Source organism: Trachymyrmex septentrionalis, unplaced genomic scaffold, assembly GCF_001594115.1.
Source record: "Trachymyrmex septentrionalis isolate Tsep2-gDNA-1 unplaced genomic scaffold, Tsep1.0 scaffold83, whole genome shotgun sequence".
NCBI lineage: Eukaryota > Metazoa > Arthropoda > Insecta > Hymenoptera > Formicidae > Trachymyrmex > Trachymyrmex septentrionalis.
In genome coordinates this window covers 2,144,962-2,160,700 of record NW_017306018.1, presented here as the reverse complement: position 1 = coordinate 2,160,700, position 15,739 = coordinate 2,144,962, and the positions used below count along the sequence as shown (strand labels likewise).

The window sequence follows — 15,739 nt, the reverse complement described above, 5'->3', positions numbered from 1 at the left end:
TATAAATAAATCTTTACGATACCCATATGTGAACACATATTTGATCATTTTATATTAATTTCACAAACTGTGCGACTGTCACTGTCATTTTTCATTTATTGACAAATACCTTTCATAATGTTAAATAAGACAGATATTCTCTATTAACCCACAAAGGATTAGCGTAACCCCCCTTCCCGATTTTTATAGTCTAGACATTCAAACACGCTTTGAGCAATGGTGCTGAGGCTGGAGGGGAAAAAACTTATGTACCATCTCTACAATTTCCTTGCTTGGCGACCTTCTAATGCGCCATTAGCTACGTAGTTGTACGGTGTAAAATGCGTATCGAGGTTACTCTAACCCCTTGTGAATACGACGTCAGGAAATCCGAACTTACTGCAACATTGAAATGTAAGTAGAAATGATTAATTGGATTATTTATGATTTTAATTATGAGTGCATATCATAAAAAAATGATTTAAATCAATTTTGTCGTGTGTTTTTAATATCAGAAAAAGACTGACTTCGTGCGCTTCATTTGATTGATGCCAAATAGAGCACTTTGGACAAAGTGGTGAGTTTTCTTTAATAGAAAATTATAAATATTTTTTGAATTATTCATGCTTTTGTATTTTTCGTCAGAAATCATGTTAGGAACAAGTCTCGAGTAAGAGAGGCAAAAGAAGTAGAGTAAAAATCACTCATTTTCGCAAAAAAATATCGTTTTTAGAACAAAATCGCAAAAACGCTTTTCGTTTTTTAAAGTTTAACTATTAGCTGTTAATTCATCACTAATAAAATCTTCTTTCATTTATTTTTAACAAAAAAATTAAATTTTGAAAAAAAATTCATTTTTTTTTTTACATTTTTTTCAATCCCTTATTGTAAAATATTTTTTGTGCTACAACATTTTAGACTTTCTAACTCACAAATTCTTTTTTTTTCAGTCTTCAAACGATAGATTAAAAAAAAAATTTGTTAAAATCGATGCACTACAATCTAAGATACAAGCAAAAGAAAACGCTGGGTTACAAATATCCGGATGTGAGTAGAGACTTTTTTGAAATGTGAGGGGTTACTGAGGGTTAAATATAAAAGTTTCTTAACCTGTCCCTTAATTATTCTCCATAATATCTCTATAATTATTCTCTGATACTTTTTCATTAATAATACATTAATAATACATTTTCATAAAAAGAGTCAATAACTATTTATCTTTAAAATCCATATTGCCGCGACCAATCTTCAGAAACATGTTTCGTAAATATCTCGGAAGAGCAAAGTTTATGAAGTTTCTGAACTTACTCTCGCGCTTAAACTCTTTCAATTAAATCGCGATAATTGTCCGTATACACAGTATAGTAGATATTCCTTTTTATTGCTTCTCTCGCTTTGCGCGCTTGCTGCCAACAGATGTCCTGCCGTTTCTACAAGATCAAGTACTTTTAGGCGTGGATTCAAAGATTATATTTATGGAGATTGGACTTTAATCTTTTTCAAAGTAGACTCTTTGTCAGTCCATACATTTATATAAGCTCCAATAAACTTTTTATGCCTGAAAGCATTTTTCAAACTTGTGGATTGCCAAAAGCTCCCTTATTACGTTCTCGATAATGTCATCTCTTGTAACTAATTATGTATCTTCAAGTTCTTTTTTTTTATTAAGTAAATCAAGCTCTATATATAATCACTAATATATTTCATACTCTTCAAATCTTCACCGTGTGATTCCTAGCTGTTTTCAGAAATTTAAAAAGCAATTTAATGATAACAAAGATAATATTATCAAGAAGGAGACGTAAGGGAGCTCTTAGGCGATAAAATTGGTTTGAAAAAAAATATTTCCATGCATGGAGGGACCGGTATGTGGACTCACAAATTATAAGAGCTTATTTCAAATTAGTATTCCAAGAAGACAACAGAATCAGATTATCACTTATAGATTCCTTTTGATTATCTCAAGTTAGCAAGCATAATGGCGGTTTCAACTAATCAAAGTTTATCAAGAACGCAGACATAACATCATTCACAACAACGTACAATACATTTCACATACGTACATTTTACATTTATAAACGCCTATTTTGTTGCATGGCCAGATTCTGCCTTCTAAGGACATTACTTGAATGAGATTGAAGTTAATCTGTATAAATATAATCTATTTAATCTCGGCGCCTAAGTTTGGATATTATTTATCAGACCTTATAACTTTTTTTTCTCAAAGCGATAGGAAGGTATAACGTCTTCCCTTTTTTCACGAACGCGGGCGTCAGTTCGTATTTTATCTTGTAAATCGCTTCATGTCAGATAATCCCAAGATTCCATTCGAAACTAACCACACTGAGATTATTCGAGGAATGGTGTTAGGAATGCAACCTATTCGCATCTTCGCCGTCATCCTTATTTCTATCTTGGTCCCGTTAGCTTCGCGTGAGACCCGCATCAACGGGAAGAAGACAACAAAAAGATAAAGAAGGTACGATCCGCGAGATGTGAAGATAACGAGGAGGAAGCGAACAAAAATAGGAATCCTACGAGACGAGTTATGCACTTTACACACTTTTGGCGCCAGCGCTAATTATGATAGAGCATGTAGCAAGGTCTCTGTCGTAAATGCCAGTCAGTCTGCCGTTTAATGTTACCAAGAGAAAATCTCTTCTTCTTCTTCTTCTTCTTTTTCTTCTCTCTCTCTCTCTCTCTCCCCCTTCCCTCCCCTCTCTCTCTCTCTTTGGATAAATATTCAGAGGCCTTTTTTCACGAGCACGATTCAACGAATCCGATTACACCAATTTATTTTTTTTTTTTTTCATTTTGTTTTGTAAACGCGTACGCGCTTACTCGTTATGCAACCGGTGCAATCATAGAATTCGAGTAGATGCGTATTTTTTCTCTGATTGTTGCCGTTCGTTATCGCTGAAAAGTTTGAATATCATAGCATCACAGCAACAGAACGTGTTCTCAGTTCGAAGTACCAGTGAGCAGTACCAGTGATGGTGATTTAATACAAAACGTATCAGGTACTTTTACATTCCTTTTAATCCTTGAAATATCCGAGATTAACCGATCTCGCGTTTCCGCTTCTATCATTTACAGGGTCCTCATTTTTATGTGATATTCATATTTTTGCAATTTTTATGAACGTTTAAGCGAGTATATACTTTTTCACCAACTGAACTGTGATTTATACCTCGTACTTGAAGTACAAACTTTATACAGGATGTTCCAAATTTCGCGTGGCATCGTTAATAGCAAAGATTCCTAAGGTATTTCAAAACGAAAATCCTAATACCAAAATGTCGTGGGTACGGCAGTTTTTAAATGAAAATAACATCTTTTTAAGCGAAGATATTTTCAAGCATTAATTCTATTCTTTTCTATTCTTCTAAATCTTCTGTATTATACTGTACAGTGTGTCATCTCGGACAATTCAATTGGCTAACATTAAAAACCCTTTCTCATTTATTTAAGAACCACCTGTAATCTCGACATTTTTAGGGGATTTTCATCTCAAAATAATCTCAGGAATCTACCATTAACAGATGTGTCACGCGAAATACTGAGTTACTCTATATATTACAAAATATCGATTCGAATCCTCCTGTCACCTGAATATTTCAATTTTTTTCTTTCTTCGTACGTAAAAGAGGCGGGAATGATTTTTCCGAATAGATCCGTCAAGATCGTTCGCAAGATGAAGCGCACCGATCTTTCTGCTCTGACAGGATTCAACCGATTTATACGCATGTCCAAAAAGATGATCGTTCGTATCCATTTCTGTCTTCTTCAGGAACACGGTGATGCGAATCGATGCCGCCCACGGTTCCGATACTTTCCGCTCTGTTGCTCTCGTTGATATTAGAATCAACGGAGGGTGGACAGAGGATGGAACCCGTTTCCCTGTTGCGACAAACCCTCCGATACTGGCGGAAAATATACAAGACGTACATCGATGAGGTGACTCTCGGTTACTGTTGGGCGAACTATTTGCTCAAGATAAGCAACGAATGGTCGACGAATCTATCCACACTGACACTCGCCGCGATGGAGGTTCGTTCCGACATATCGTCCGCCGAAGCAACGCAGTTCAATAAAATACATCCACGAGAGAAACGGTGGCATGCAACGGCGAAATCCGCTATTTCGAAGTTCACAAACAATCCCGATAAACATCAAGTCGCTTTGCAATCAAAATTGATTCAAAAGCGAAGGAAACGGTTAATGGATAAAACCGAGGAAGTTTCACAAATTGTACGAAATAATTATGCGGAATGGAACGGTAAAATTGATGAAAATGAAAGGATGATCAATTCTCACGTAAAGAACAGGTCAGAATATCTCTTTCATAAGTAAAGCTTTCACTGATGTTTTTTTCAATATTTCCGCGATAAAAGTTATTACTCTAAATTTTTTTAAGTGAAATCTCACTCTAAAGGGTAAAAGTTAAGCCAGTCTTCTCTGCCAGTCGAAAAAGAATGACACAATTTTCCATCTTTAAGAGTGAGCTTTCAGTCTAAAAGTTTTAGAAAGTAATTTTAAAGCTTTTTGTAATCTCTGCAGGAGATGAAAAATAAATATATAAATAAATATAAATAAATATTATATATAAATATAAATCAGTTGTCTTATCATGATAGCACGAGCGCAAGAAGAACTTCTAATCTAATGTTTTTTACCGCGACGTGATCTCCATCGTATAAATTTTATCTTTCGCTCCAGACGTTAAGCTGAAGATAATATTATCGTTAGTTTAATCCTTTTAGCTACAAGATGACATACGTGCAAATATTTCAGACGGCGAGCGATCTCGATGCCAGAACTTCTGCGCGACGAACGAGAGACTCTACGAGATGGCCACGAGTTTTCATCTCGCGGGACCAGTTCGCACGCCGTTAATCCGACGCCTAATTCCAGGGACGATGACAAAGTCGATTCTGGATCGACAGACCTCGGGGAGGAAGATCCACGTCGTAAAGTTTTACGTTCGCTGACAAGCCATCGTGACTCTTTCGTCGAGGACGCTTTCGCGTCGCGTTCATTTTCACTCAAAGTTACCCGTGAAGGATCGGTTGGCGGCCAGCGGTTTCCCTTTCGACGGTACTTGCCGTCACGGAAAAGAAATTCGAGAGTCGTTGAGACGTTATCCGATCCCTGGATGCAGGAAGATCACAGAGCCGAGGGAGATCCCGCAGGACGCCGAGCTTCTTTGAACAACGACGGAAGTTCGTCGGCGCCATCGCGTTCGCAGTTCCGGCGAGTAAACGCGGACACGAAACGCTCCCGTGTGAGTGTCGTAAAGTTGATGGATTCTGAGAGAAATTCATCGTGCGATCTGACGATAAATTCAACGATGTCTCATCGAAAGCCCGAGGAATTATCTCGCGATTTGCTTTTATCGCCTCGTGGAGGAAGTGCCGTTGCCGAAAGATCACTTTTCGAAGGAAGTGGAGGAGATGCTTTTAAGAGGGACGTTCTTGCAATTCAAAACGGTCAGAGGAAACGACGTGAAGAAACGACATTGTCAGCAGCTGAGGGAAGTGGAGAGCTCAAAGAACGGAAAGGACGTTTCAACGATACATCCGTTCTTTTTGTCGCAGCTCAGAAGATCGCAACAAATGCTTTACGAAAATCGTCGATTTTCCCCCGTCCCGACGATTCCGCAGAAATCGAAGCAAGTCGACGACCCCATTCGAGGGTTGTGAGAAACGTGTCTTCATTATTTAACATTGAACAATTTAACAGGGATTACAAAAACTCGACAAGCCAATTGATTCAACATTCGAAACTAATCGTTTCTCAGAAGCAACTGCAATTATCCGACGACTTGGAATGGTCTGTTATATCCAGTATACGTTCGTTTATTGTCGCTGTTTTCGGAACATTGGGAATGTTCGTTCATGTAGGCCGACGTATCATAAATGTCGTACAAACGAACGCGGTTCTAGTTTGTACAAAGGAATACGTATGGACCAAAATTATTAGATGGATAGATGAGTAAAGCGTCGCTGATGCCCATTTGTCTATTTATTTTTATGCATATCATGCATATCATTTATGCATTTGCATATCATGAATATAACTATTTAAATACACAATAAATTAAACTAAATTAAATTAAAACCCGAACAATTTTAAATTACTCCTTTCAAATCTCCGTGCCTTTAATTAATAAAAAGAGCCAATAAATGTCTGATGATTCTACAAAAGAAAAAATTTCTAATTTTATAGTTAAACGTAAATATTGATGTACAAAAAGTTTGTATTTGTATGAAGCGGGACTATTTCGCTTCGTTTATCGGAATATTTCCGCCTCTACGTAAAATTTTCATTGTTACATATAAAATTATTAATGATTTCGTTTAATATCGAAACATAACTTTTTATATTTCTATTTTTCGCATGGATTAACATTGACATGACAATAAACTGTTTTTATCCAAAATATCAAATTTCCAATAATTTTATATACCTCCGTATCTCGAATTTTCATTTATCCTCGTATATGTATACGTTTTATATATTCTTTATTGATATTAAAGAGGAGCTCTTCATTAGCTCGGAGCCAATTGGAAGACGATCTACTTCAAAATATTTTTACAACGTTCTGTGTAATGATATTTCGCATATGAATTCTGTAGTACATCCTTCATTATCCTAATGATACACTCATGTGCCGTAAACTCTAATCACTCTCTGGAATCGTAATTAAGAAGTTCTAGTGATCCCCCCAGAAACAGATGTCCCCTGCTCGTGATGGAGGCTCATCACGAATAAATTTTTGATGCCACCTGTTGCTATCGTTGTCTTTCTCTGCTTAAAGTCCTCTCCTCTCTTCATGATCAACGTGCCGCGACTAGTATATAACGATTATGCCAGTTATGTTATAACAAAGATCGATAACGGCGTCAAAGTACTCTCACGAATAAAGCTTTCAAGAGCGAAAGGATAATCCGTTCGCGAAAGCAAAATCGATAAACTGAAAATCTAGATTTATTATTTTACTGTATATATAAATATTAGATATCTTTCTCTTTTATTTAGAAAGATCAAAGGAATATTGGAGATTTAGCAAAAATTTTTAAGTCAGAGATATTATATTAATGAATCACTAATTGTAAGTACTAACTAAGCATTGATTTCTGTTCAATTTCATAATTAATTAATGCATAGTTTTAAGTGAATCAACGCTTAGTGAGTTAACGCTTAAAAAAACATTGATTTACTAAAAAAAAAATTATCTTTTTTACTATAACTTAGCATTCTTAAGAAATATATCGATATTATCTCAAATTGTGAGAATAAGTGCAAGATATATAAAATAGAAGTGTTAGTGTTAGAATAATATATAAAAGAGAAGTATCAAGAAAATTAAAATTAAGAAATGTATATATACATTTTAAATCATATGAAACAACATTTCTCACTTTACTTGATACAACATATTAAAAAAAAATTGACAAATAAAATATAATTATATAGTCATCAAAATAAATATTGCAAATGATAATGAATTAAATACAATTTATACTTAAAGTCTTCTAGATCTTTGTAGATCTGTTTTTAGAGATATGTTTTGAGAAGTTATTAATAGATAAAAGTACATGAATAAAATCATTCGGATCTTTTGCAATAGTTTTTGCGATAGACAGAGTCATATTCATAAGTGTCAGCTACTATAATGTCCTAGGACAAGTTAAAGAATTGTAAACAGGAATGGAGATAGATCAATCATGAGGTTACCGTAGGCGATCGTAAAGAAAAGTGTGTGAAAAGCGTGGACACGGATATAAAAGGCGCAGTAAAATGGAAGTAAATGGAACCAGTTAATTATGTAGGTGACCGAAATACGCGCGAGATGCGCCTTTTTCATTCCTTCATGTTAACATCCTGACAGATTAATGAGAATCAGCTTGGGTGTATGCCTGATAAAAAAAGAGAAAAAAGAAAGAGAAAAGTAGTTGAAGTTTGTTTTTCGCGAATGGGCTGGACTATCCAGCTCATCTATGAGCGTCACATTGCTTTATGGAACAACAAGTCAGTGTCATTCACAGTGAAATTCATCATTAAAGAGTCTCTTAAACGTCCTCACAAAGGATCGTCTTTACGGAAACTGCACTGGATCGTAAGAAGAGAGGCAACAGAGAGAGAAAGAAGGATGAAAAGAAAGAGAAAGAGCTTGATGCTTTCGAAGCGTCGACGGAAAGCCTATTTTCGTCCGCTTTCAGCGTGCTTATCTGGTATCTCGTTCTCTATTCATAACGAGAGTGCCTTATCAACGGGAGTGAATCCCTGAAGAAAGCGTGATACAGCTGCTGATGCGGAGTCGACGTGCTCATAAATATTTAATTCTTAATCACGCCGGATGGCAAGCCGTTCACGAGTTTGCACGGGCAACCCCTAGTACAGGTGGATAGCGATGGTTCTTAGGAGCCTAGATAGCAAGGATAAAAGATCCTCTCCTCTCTCGTGCCTCATCTCGCGACGATTATTTATCGGACTTAAGGGGGTCTCTGACGCATCTTCACCCTCGCGCGGGATGCCACGCTCTTGTGAAAAACGTAGCGCTTTTATGTTATAATCGCGGAAAGATATGGCAAAAGTACGACATTGTGTAATATGTTCTACAGCTTACAGATCCATCTGTTCGCGTAAACGTGGCCTTAATGGGAGGAGCCGGGATTGCTTCTTATAACGACCACTCGATACAATTGCTTCCATGCCTCGTGGACTGTTAAATTCTCGCGAAGCGGATCATCATTGCCACCGACGAGATATAATAGTATCTCGTCGGTGTCGTCACCGACAGAAAAAAATTACGGATAATTACTTCCAGATTAAGAAATCTATAATATGCCATTGTTTTCAAGAGCGAAATTAGATACTGACAGTAGATTGATAGTTGAAAGGCTCGCAAAGTGCTCTCCAATATCTCAAGCGGTTTAGATTAAAGCCTCACTTTATTTGTACCCTGAAAGCACCTTCGTTCTATTGCTACATTTGTATTACTCAAGTTCGAATTGTAAGCGTACTAGTGTTGAAATACGGCTTCCTCTCTTATAATCAAATAAATTTTACTTATCTCTCTTGCTTGCTTTAAAAAAGATCGCCTAAAAACAAGAACATTGAAGATCGTCATTATACAATGAGGATTCCAGGTAGACGTCCAATGCGATAAGGTCCGTAAAATCGCGAGTCAGTAAAGTTTGTTAGTATCATCATCATCCTGGACGACGTCGCCAAATGCGACTTTTTTAAGAAAATAAATAAAAGAGACGGAGAATCAGAAAGAAAGAGGATGAGAAAGATAAAATGTCTATTATATCGTTCTCTATGGCAAGCCCTTTAAAAACATACAAAAATAATAAAAGTAAAGAAAAGTAACAACGACATAAGAAAAATAATATAAAGGAAAAATAAAATGATGATATAAAGTAAAAAAATTCAAAAGAAAAAAATAAAAGTAGAATTTGGAGAAGAAATAAAAAGGGGTAGAGAACATACAGAGGAAGAGTAATAAGACATGGATTTCTAAGCCTAACACGAGAGACAGGCAAAAATAAAGAAAAAGACAGCTATATATTTTGCGCAACTATGTATTGCAAGCGGAGAGGACGAGAGACCGAGAAAAGAGATATAATTCGATCCTAGCTCGACGCGAGCGAATATCCTCATGTCATATAACTAACTCCGTGACGATTTAATCCTATATTGGATCTACTCTGTATCGGCGAACATATCCCGGTATAAAGCTGCCGTTAAACTGAACCTGTGGATAGGTTGTCTATGCGGTTGTGTATTATAGAATTATAAATAACATATTTTCAGAGAATTTGAACACAAGTCATATTGTTAAATTCATAATATCAAATTACGTCCAATTTGAGTTATTTTTATAATCATTTCTATAGATCATCACTGTTCCTATTCAGCATATTATTAATTTAATTATATCGATTTAATAAAACCGAGATTAAAACAATGAAGATAAACAATTTAACTCAAAATGTATTAAATTTGATTTACATTTAATTTATTATTTACTAAATGTATGCATACGTTAATATTATTCACTTTGAAACTAACTACAGGAATGAATTAATTTACATTTTAAAAATAACAAAACGTTATTTAACTCAAGAGATTAGGTTATTATTGCTTTTTTAATATCAAACAGTATATGTCAGACAAAAATGATCTTTAAGTATCTGAAAAAGATAATTAAATTCTGCAGCGTTTCTTGCGCGCGCGTATAATCTTTTTCGTACAAATAATAGATATGTAATGTCAAACTATACAACTCTTTTACCCAAACAATTAACTCTTGCATTATTATTAAAGCTATTTTGAAAATTTCTTGCTTCTCACATGTAATAATTTCCGCATAAACAATATACATTTAATGTTAAATAGTCAATTGCTTTATTTGTGTTATAATTAAAGCGAAATAATAAATATAATAAACTCATATACTCTCACGAAATTGTTAAATTGCAATATTTAATCCACGTGCTATTTACAAAATCATTAGAATTTATTTTCATTTACATTTTATCACGACAAAAATAGTTTATATTTATAATAAGTAAAACTGTTTTAATTCTGCTAAAATTGCACTAATGTGCGAATAAAATAACGAGATGGGTTAAAAGCTACAGAACGTATGAACGTTAAAATTTTAATCTAATGGAAAATTCGCAGAGCCGATCACCGCTGCAAAAGGTCGGGCTACGTTTTCTTCACCCTCGACTCGTTCAAGACGATTAGCCCGTGCCGTAGCTACAAATTCAATATTCTTTCTCCGCTCAGATCATAATTATCCGATACGCAGAACGTAGAACAGAGCGCGATAAGTGCCAGGTAAGTGCGCTATAAGCGTAACACCCCGGCGTAACATTCACGGTTAAATTTACCTACTACTTTGCCAGGGTACGCGAAATTTCGTTCGCTATTAAATCGTTTCGCAGTACTTACCATCAACGAGGAGCGTGCATGGGTCTGATTAAGTCCTCCAGATGAAAATACTTCGTCGGATTTCCTTGCAGCGAGTCCGCAGACCCAAACTTGCCGAGCCACCGATGCGCATTTTTTCAATTTACCATAACAGTCGTAAATGTTTAAAACTCGTTCGGGTCCTGCTTTATAAAAACAAGATGTTAGGTACGTGAAAAAGGATAAAAAGGATAAAAAAATATAAAAATAGGAAACTAAGATTAAACGTTGAATGGAGATCGCTTTTCATTCAGACGTCTATGTGGACTGTAAAGGATATTGGATATTGTTACTTAAGAAGTATTTGTTCTGCGTTGAATTCATGGAAAATGGAGATAGCAAGCATACATTCGAATAAGGAAAAGGCGCGTATTGAAAAAGTGATGATTCAATAAATAAAACGCAGCACACATACATACAATAATCAAAATTTATATTAACTAAATTTAATAACAGCGCTTAAAGTGTACAAGTGATAGAAAAGATGATTCTTCTTAATCATATGTATATCTACAACAAAATTGCGCTCTTATGAGAGAGCTCAGTGGCGTAATTGATACCACTGAATAAATATACATGTAAAATATATATAGTAATTTTTTTTTACATTCTTGTATTATTATCAATTTCGAAAAGATCACTGTATTCTCATTATTCAGTGACCTCAATTGTTCCACTTTACGTCAACAAAAATAAAGTCTGTATAAATAAAACGTAGAATAAAAAATTGCGTCAGTTGCGTTTCCCAGGGCCGATGTTCTTTTGCGTCAACCACGCCGGATCGATGACAGACAGACCGCGAAGGTAACATCTTCCGGTGGCTACGACCTCAGTGAATAGCAATAATGGTGGCTTCGTACCGTGCAATGTCGAGGAAGGGTGTATGGTTACCGGCTGCTTCGAGTATACCTATACCGAATGCGTAATGCCATTACGCAATATTCTCTTTGTTTAGAAATTCAAGCAAGGCACATACAAACATCAGAGGAATACAAAGATAAAAATAAAAGTATTTAGAATTTCTGCACGTATTCTTCATAGCTGCTTCTTAAATCTTTATATCATTCAAAGGAAACAGTAAATACTATAATATGAATGAAAGAGAAAGAAATGATTAATCAATAATCTGCTGATTAAAATTCATTAAAATGGCATAAAGAGAAATATTGGAAATATAAAAGTTTCAAAATATCAATGTGATAAAAAATATTTTTCTATAAAACCAATCATTATGCAATATAACGTATTTTAATAGTAAATATTTATTAAACAGCGCTCAGCCTCGTAATCGAAAGCAAATTCTATAATTTATGTCATTTTCATGATATTATTTATATATGTATATATATATATATATAAAATATTTCTATGTATTATTTTGTAATAAAGAGAGAAGAAAGAACAATTTTCAATATGACATTAGAAAATTGATAGTAAGAAAAATGTAATAATACAGAAATAATATATACGCATGAAAGAGAACTTTACTTACCGTGACATACGTCTGATCCCTCTGCAGTTCAGCGAGGTTCTCGTATAATCCCTCGAGAAAAGCTTTTCTGAGTTGCTTCGTATTCGTTCCACAGCTCGCCTTCTCCAAATTCGCACGTTCCGCCAACGCCGCAAGCTGTTGCCTCACTTCCGACCCGTATTCCAGATTTCGATGGTGCAAGAAGTTCTCATGGCACCACACCTTCTTCTGCGCGGTGCTTTGGTATGCTCGGAACACATTCAACAACGTTACGTGATCCCCCTCAGGCGAGGCAAATCTGGAACTCCCCAATGAGAGTTATTCGAGCAACATTAAATAATAACTTACGTAGCCAATTGCGAATTTTGATGGAAAATGCACTCTACCGCGGATACAATACTCCGTAATAACAATTAGTATAGATTTTATTTTGATTTCATCTTTCTTGTGTATATTTTTAGGTGATAAATATATTGCAAGAAGAGCTGTACCGTGAACGTGCATTGTAAGCCTGCTCTCTCTTCGTAGGTGGATCCATGAAAATCGATTCTCCGGATAATAAAGCAATAACCGTCAGTGCTTCCTCCAAACACCTGTGTTCCACCGACGCGAGGATCACTTTGGTAAATCGAGGGTCTAACGGGAATAGTGACATCGTTCGGCCGAGTGTAGTCAGCTGTGGTGGAGATCCTTTTAGAGGAAGGATTATATAAGAATTTATTGTCTCTATCAAAACAATTCCCATTATTCGTATCTTGTTCGATACAATGAAATAAAAACGCAGTCTCAACAATTTTAACACTGATCAATCGTTTTCTTTCATCGCGTCTCAATCTCAACGCAAAAACAAATTTATCATATTTTAATTTAATATTAAATAACCAAATTGTTTTTAAATAGCACTAATAAAAATTAATAAGAAATTTAGTAAACGTTTAATAAGCATAACTGAGGTATCTAAGCAGAACCCTTATTTTCTTCAAACGGATAAATTGAAAAAAATATTTTTATTTGTAAATAAGATAGAGAGAGAGAGAGAGAGAGAGAGAGATATCAGTAATATTACCTTTAACTGCACCCAGCTTTTCTAAACAATTCACGGCCACGTCTATGCTCTCCTTAGGCGGTTTATCCATGAAATCGAAGGTGGTAATGTCAACGCCGATAGCGAGCAGTTGTAGAGCGACTCCCGCGAGAGAACATCTTTGAATTTCTGGTATCGGCATATCTTTCATCTTTTCAAATTCTTCTCGTGTGTAAGCTCTATAACACTTGCCTGATGCTTCGCGAGCAGCTCTACCTGCTCTTTGCCAGGCTTGAGCTTGTGAGATTTTCTCAACCCTTAATACGTCTAATCCCGTTGTTGGATGATGTGTTCTCGCTTTGACCACACCAGTATCGATCACGTGACGAATTCCTATGTATATTTAACTTCTATGTTAAGTACTCAAATTAGATTTTAATTGGTAAGGTCGAAAACAGTAACTATATAATTAATGTTCAAATAAGCGCGATGTTAAAAATAATCTTGTATGCCGCTTCAGTTATCGCGTTGGAAAAATACTATAAAAAACTTTTAAAAATAAATTTCCTTTATATCTTGTCTTATCTTTATAATTATCTAGCACAAAAAAAAACCCTTAGCGCTGATAAAAATGTTTTTATCCCTTCAATTTTTATTTAGAGAATTAAAAGGAAAAAAGTTGAGGATAAAGATATATACATACCGCCAATCGTGACGGACGTTTCGGCAACATTTGTCGATAATATTAATTTCCGCATTCCGGGCGCCGAAGGTTTAAAAGCTTCTAACTGCTGATGAGTAGGCAGTGCCGCGTACAAGGGAAAGACTTTCAAGGACGGATACTCCTGTCCGTCTAATTGTTTAGCCACTTGTCGAGCGGCTACTGTAGCAGCTTCTATTTCTTCTTGACCGGTTAAAAAGATGAGAATATCCTCGCTAGAAAATCAAAGATCAAAAAATTACTAAAATATATTGACATGTGTGGCGCCATGTGAGAACTATTAATTTATAATCGATGGATTTCGAATTTAATCTCGATCCTCATCTCGCATGTATCTCAGTTTATAATAAATGATTTTAAGATTATGAATAAAGAAATATTAAAACTGTAATCATTTCAGAAAGAATAAATTCTTTAACGTAGAGTAATTCTTTAACATATTCCTACATACTATCTATTCCTACATACGTTCTCTCCAGAATACATAATTTATATAATGTGTTAGAATTTTGTGCTGTTCTTACTTTGCGGGTGCTTCGCGGTGAATTTGAAACGCTGTGGCTAGCGCAGCGAATGCGTAATCCTGTTGCGAGGAGACGGCATGAAAAATTCTCAAGGGATGCTGACGACCCTCTAAATACAACGCCGGTGCCTGGAAATACTCCTTGAATTTGACGGGATCCATTGTGGCTGACATAATTAAAAGTTTCAAGGGCGGCAAATTCTTCAATTTACGCAAATTCTGTGCTCGCCTCGCCACCCCGAACAGAACATCGGTATGCACAGATCGCTCGTGAGCTTCGTCCAGTATCACTACCTGTTGCAAAGTTACTTATGCAATAATTGGGTAGGTAATTTGATAAGCAGTAAAAAAAAATGTTTAAATAGATTCTCTAGATTTCATGGAAATTAGTATCTAGGGGAAATTAAATATAATACTATCTTCTTAACAGAAAAGCTTCAATTTTTATTTTTTGTTAAAATATTAAAATATCTAATTTATTAGAACTCAATTTAATTTAAAAAAAATTAATTCCAGAACAGTTTGCATAATAAATTAAATTATGATAATATTTTTTGTTTCAATCTAAATTTTATTTAAAACATCGTTGTTGTATTAATTTTGAAATACAATCTTGCTCTTCTATAAATGATTGCGTCGCTTAAGCAATTGTGATAATAATATGATAATATACCGAATAATCCGACAGAATCTCATCGGTCATCGCCTCTCGAACCATCATGCCGTCCGTCAGATATTTGATTCTCGTTTGCGGTGAGGTACAATCTTCAAAACGAACACAGTAACCCACCAATTTTCCAGGTTTGACCCCTTGTTCCTGTGCAACCCGACGTGCTACGCTGACCGCCGCTATCCTTCGCGGTTGCGTGATGCCGATACAACCGGATGACCCAGCAACCCCGGCCTGGAGTAACAGTTGTGGAATTTGCGTGGTTTTACCGCTGCCAGTTTCGCCTATTATAATCAGAGTACTGTGCCGACGTATCTCGTCCAACAGCCTGGAAATTCATAAACGATTATTCCTCTTGAATA

At 35.5% G+C, this 15,739-nt stretch overlaps 1 protein-coding gene across 1 annotated transcript in view; it reads right to left on the bottom strand.

The window, feature by feature from the left end:
• Nucleotides 1-11,407: 11,407 nt before the first annotated feature.
• LOC108754979 (putative ATP-dependent RNA helicase DHX33) overlaps nt 11,408-15,739 on the bottom strand; it is a 5,933-nt gene continuing 1,601 nt past the window's right edge. The window contains exons 2-8 of the mRNA XM_018497672.1: nt 15,381-15,705; nt 14,709-15,001; nt 14,167-14,399; nt 13,506-13,856; nt 12,931-13,129; nt 12,461-12,737; nt 11,408-11,877 (exon numbers count right to left, since the gene is read on the bottom strand). Coding sequence (XP_018353174.1) covers nt 11,701-11,877; nt 12,461-12,737; nt 12,931-13,129; nt 13,506-13,856; nt 14,167-14,399; nt 14,709-15,001; nt 15,381-15,705 — 1,855 coding nt within the window. The 3' untranslated portion in view covers nt 11,408-11,700. The remainder of the gene's footprint in view (nt 11,878-12,460; nt 12,738-12,930; nt 13,130-13,505; nt 13,857-14,166; nt 14,400-14,708; nt 15,002-15,380; nt 15,706-15,739) is intronic.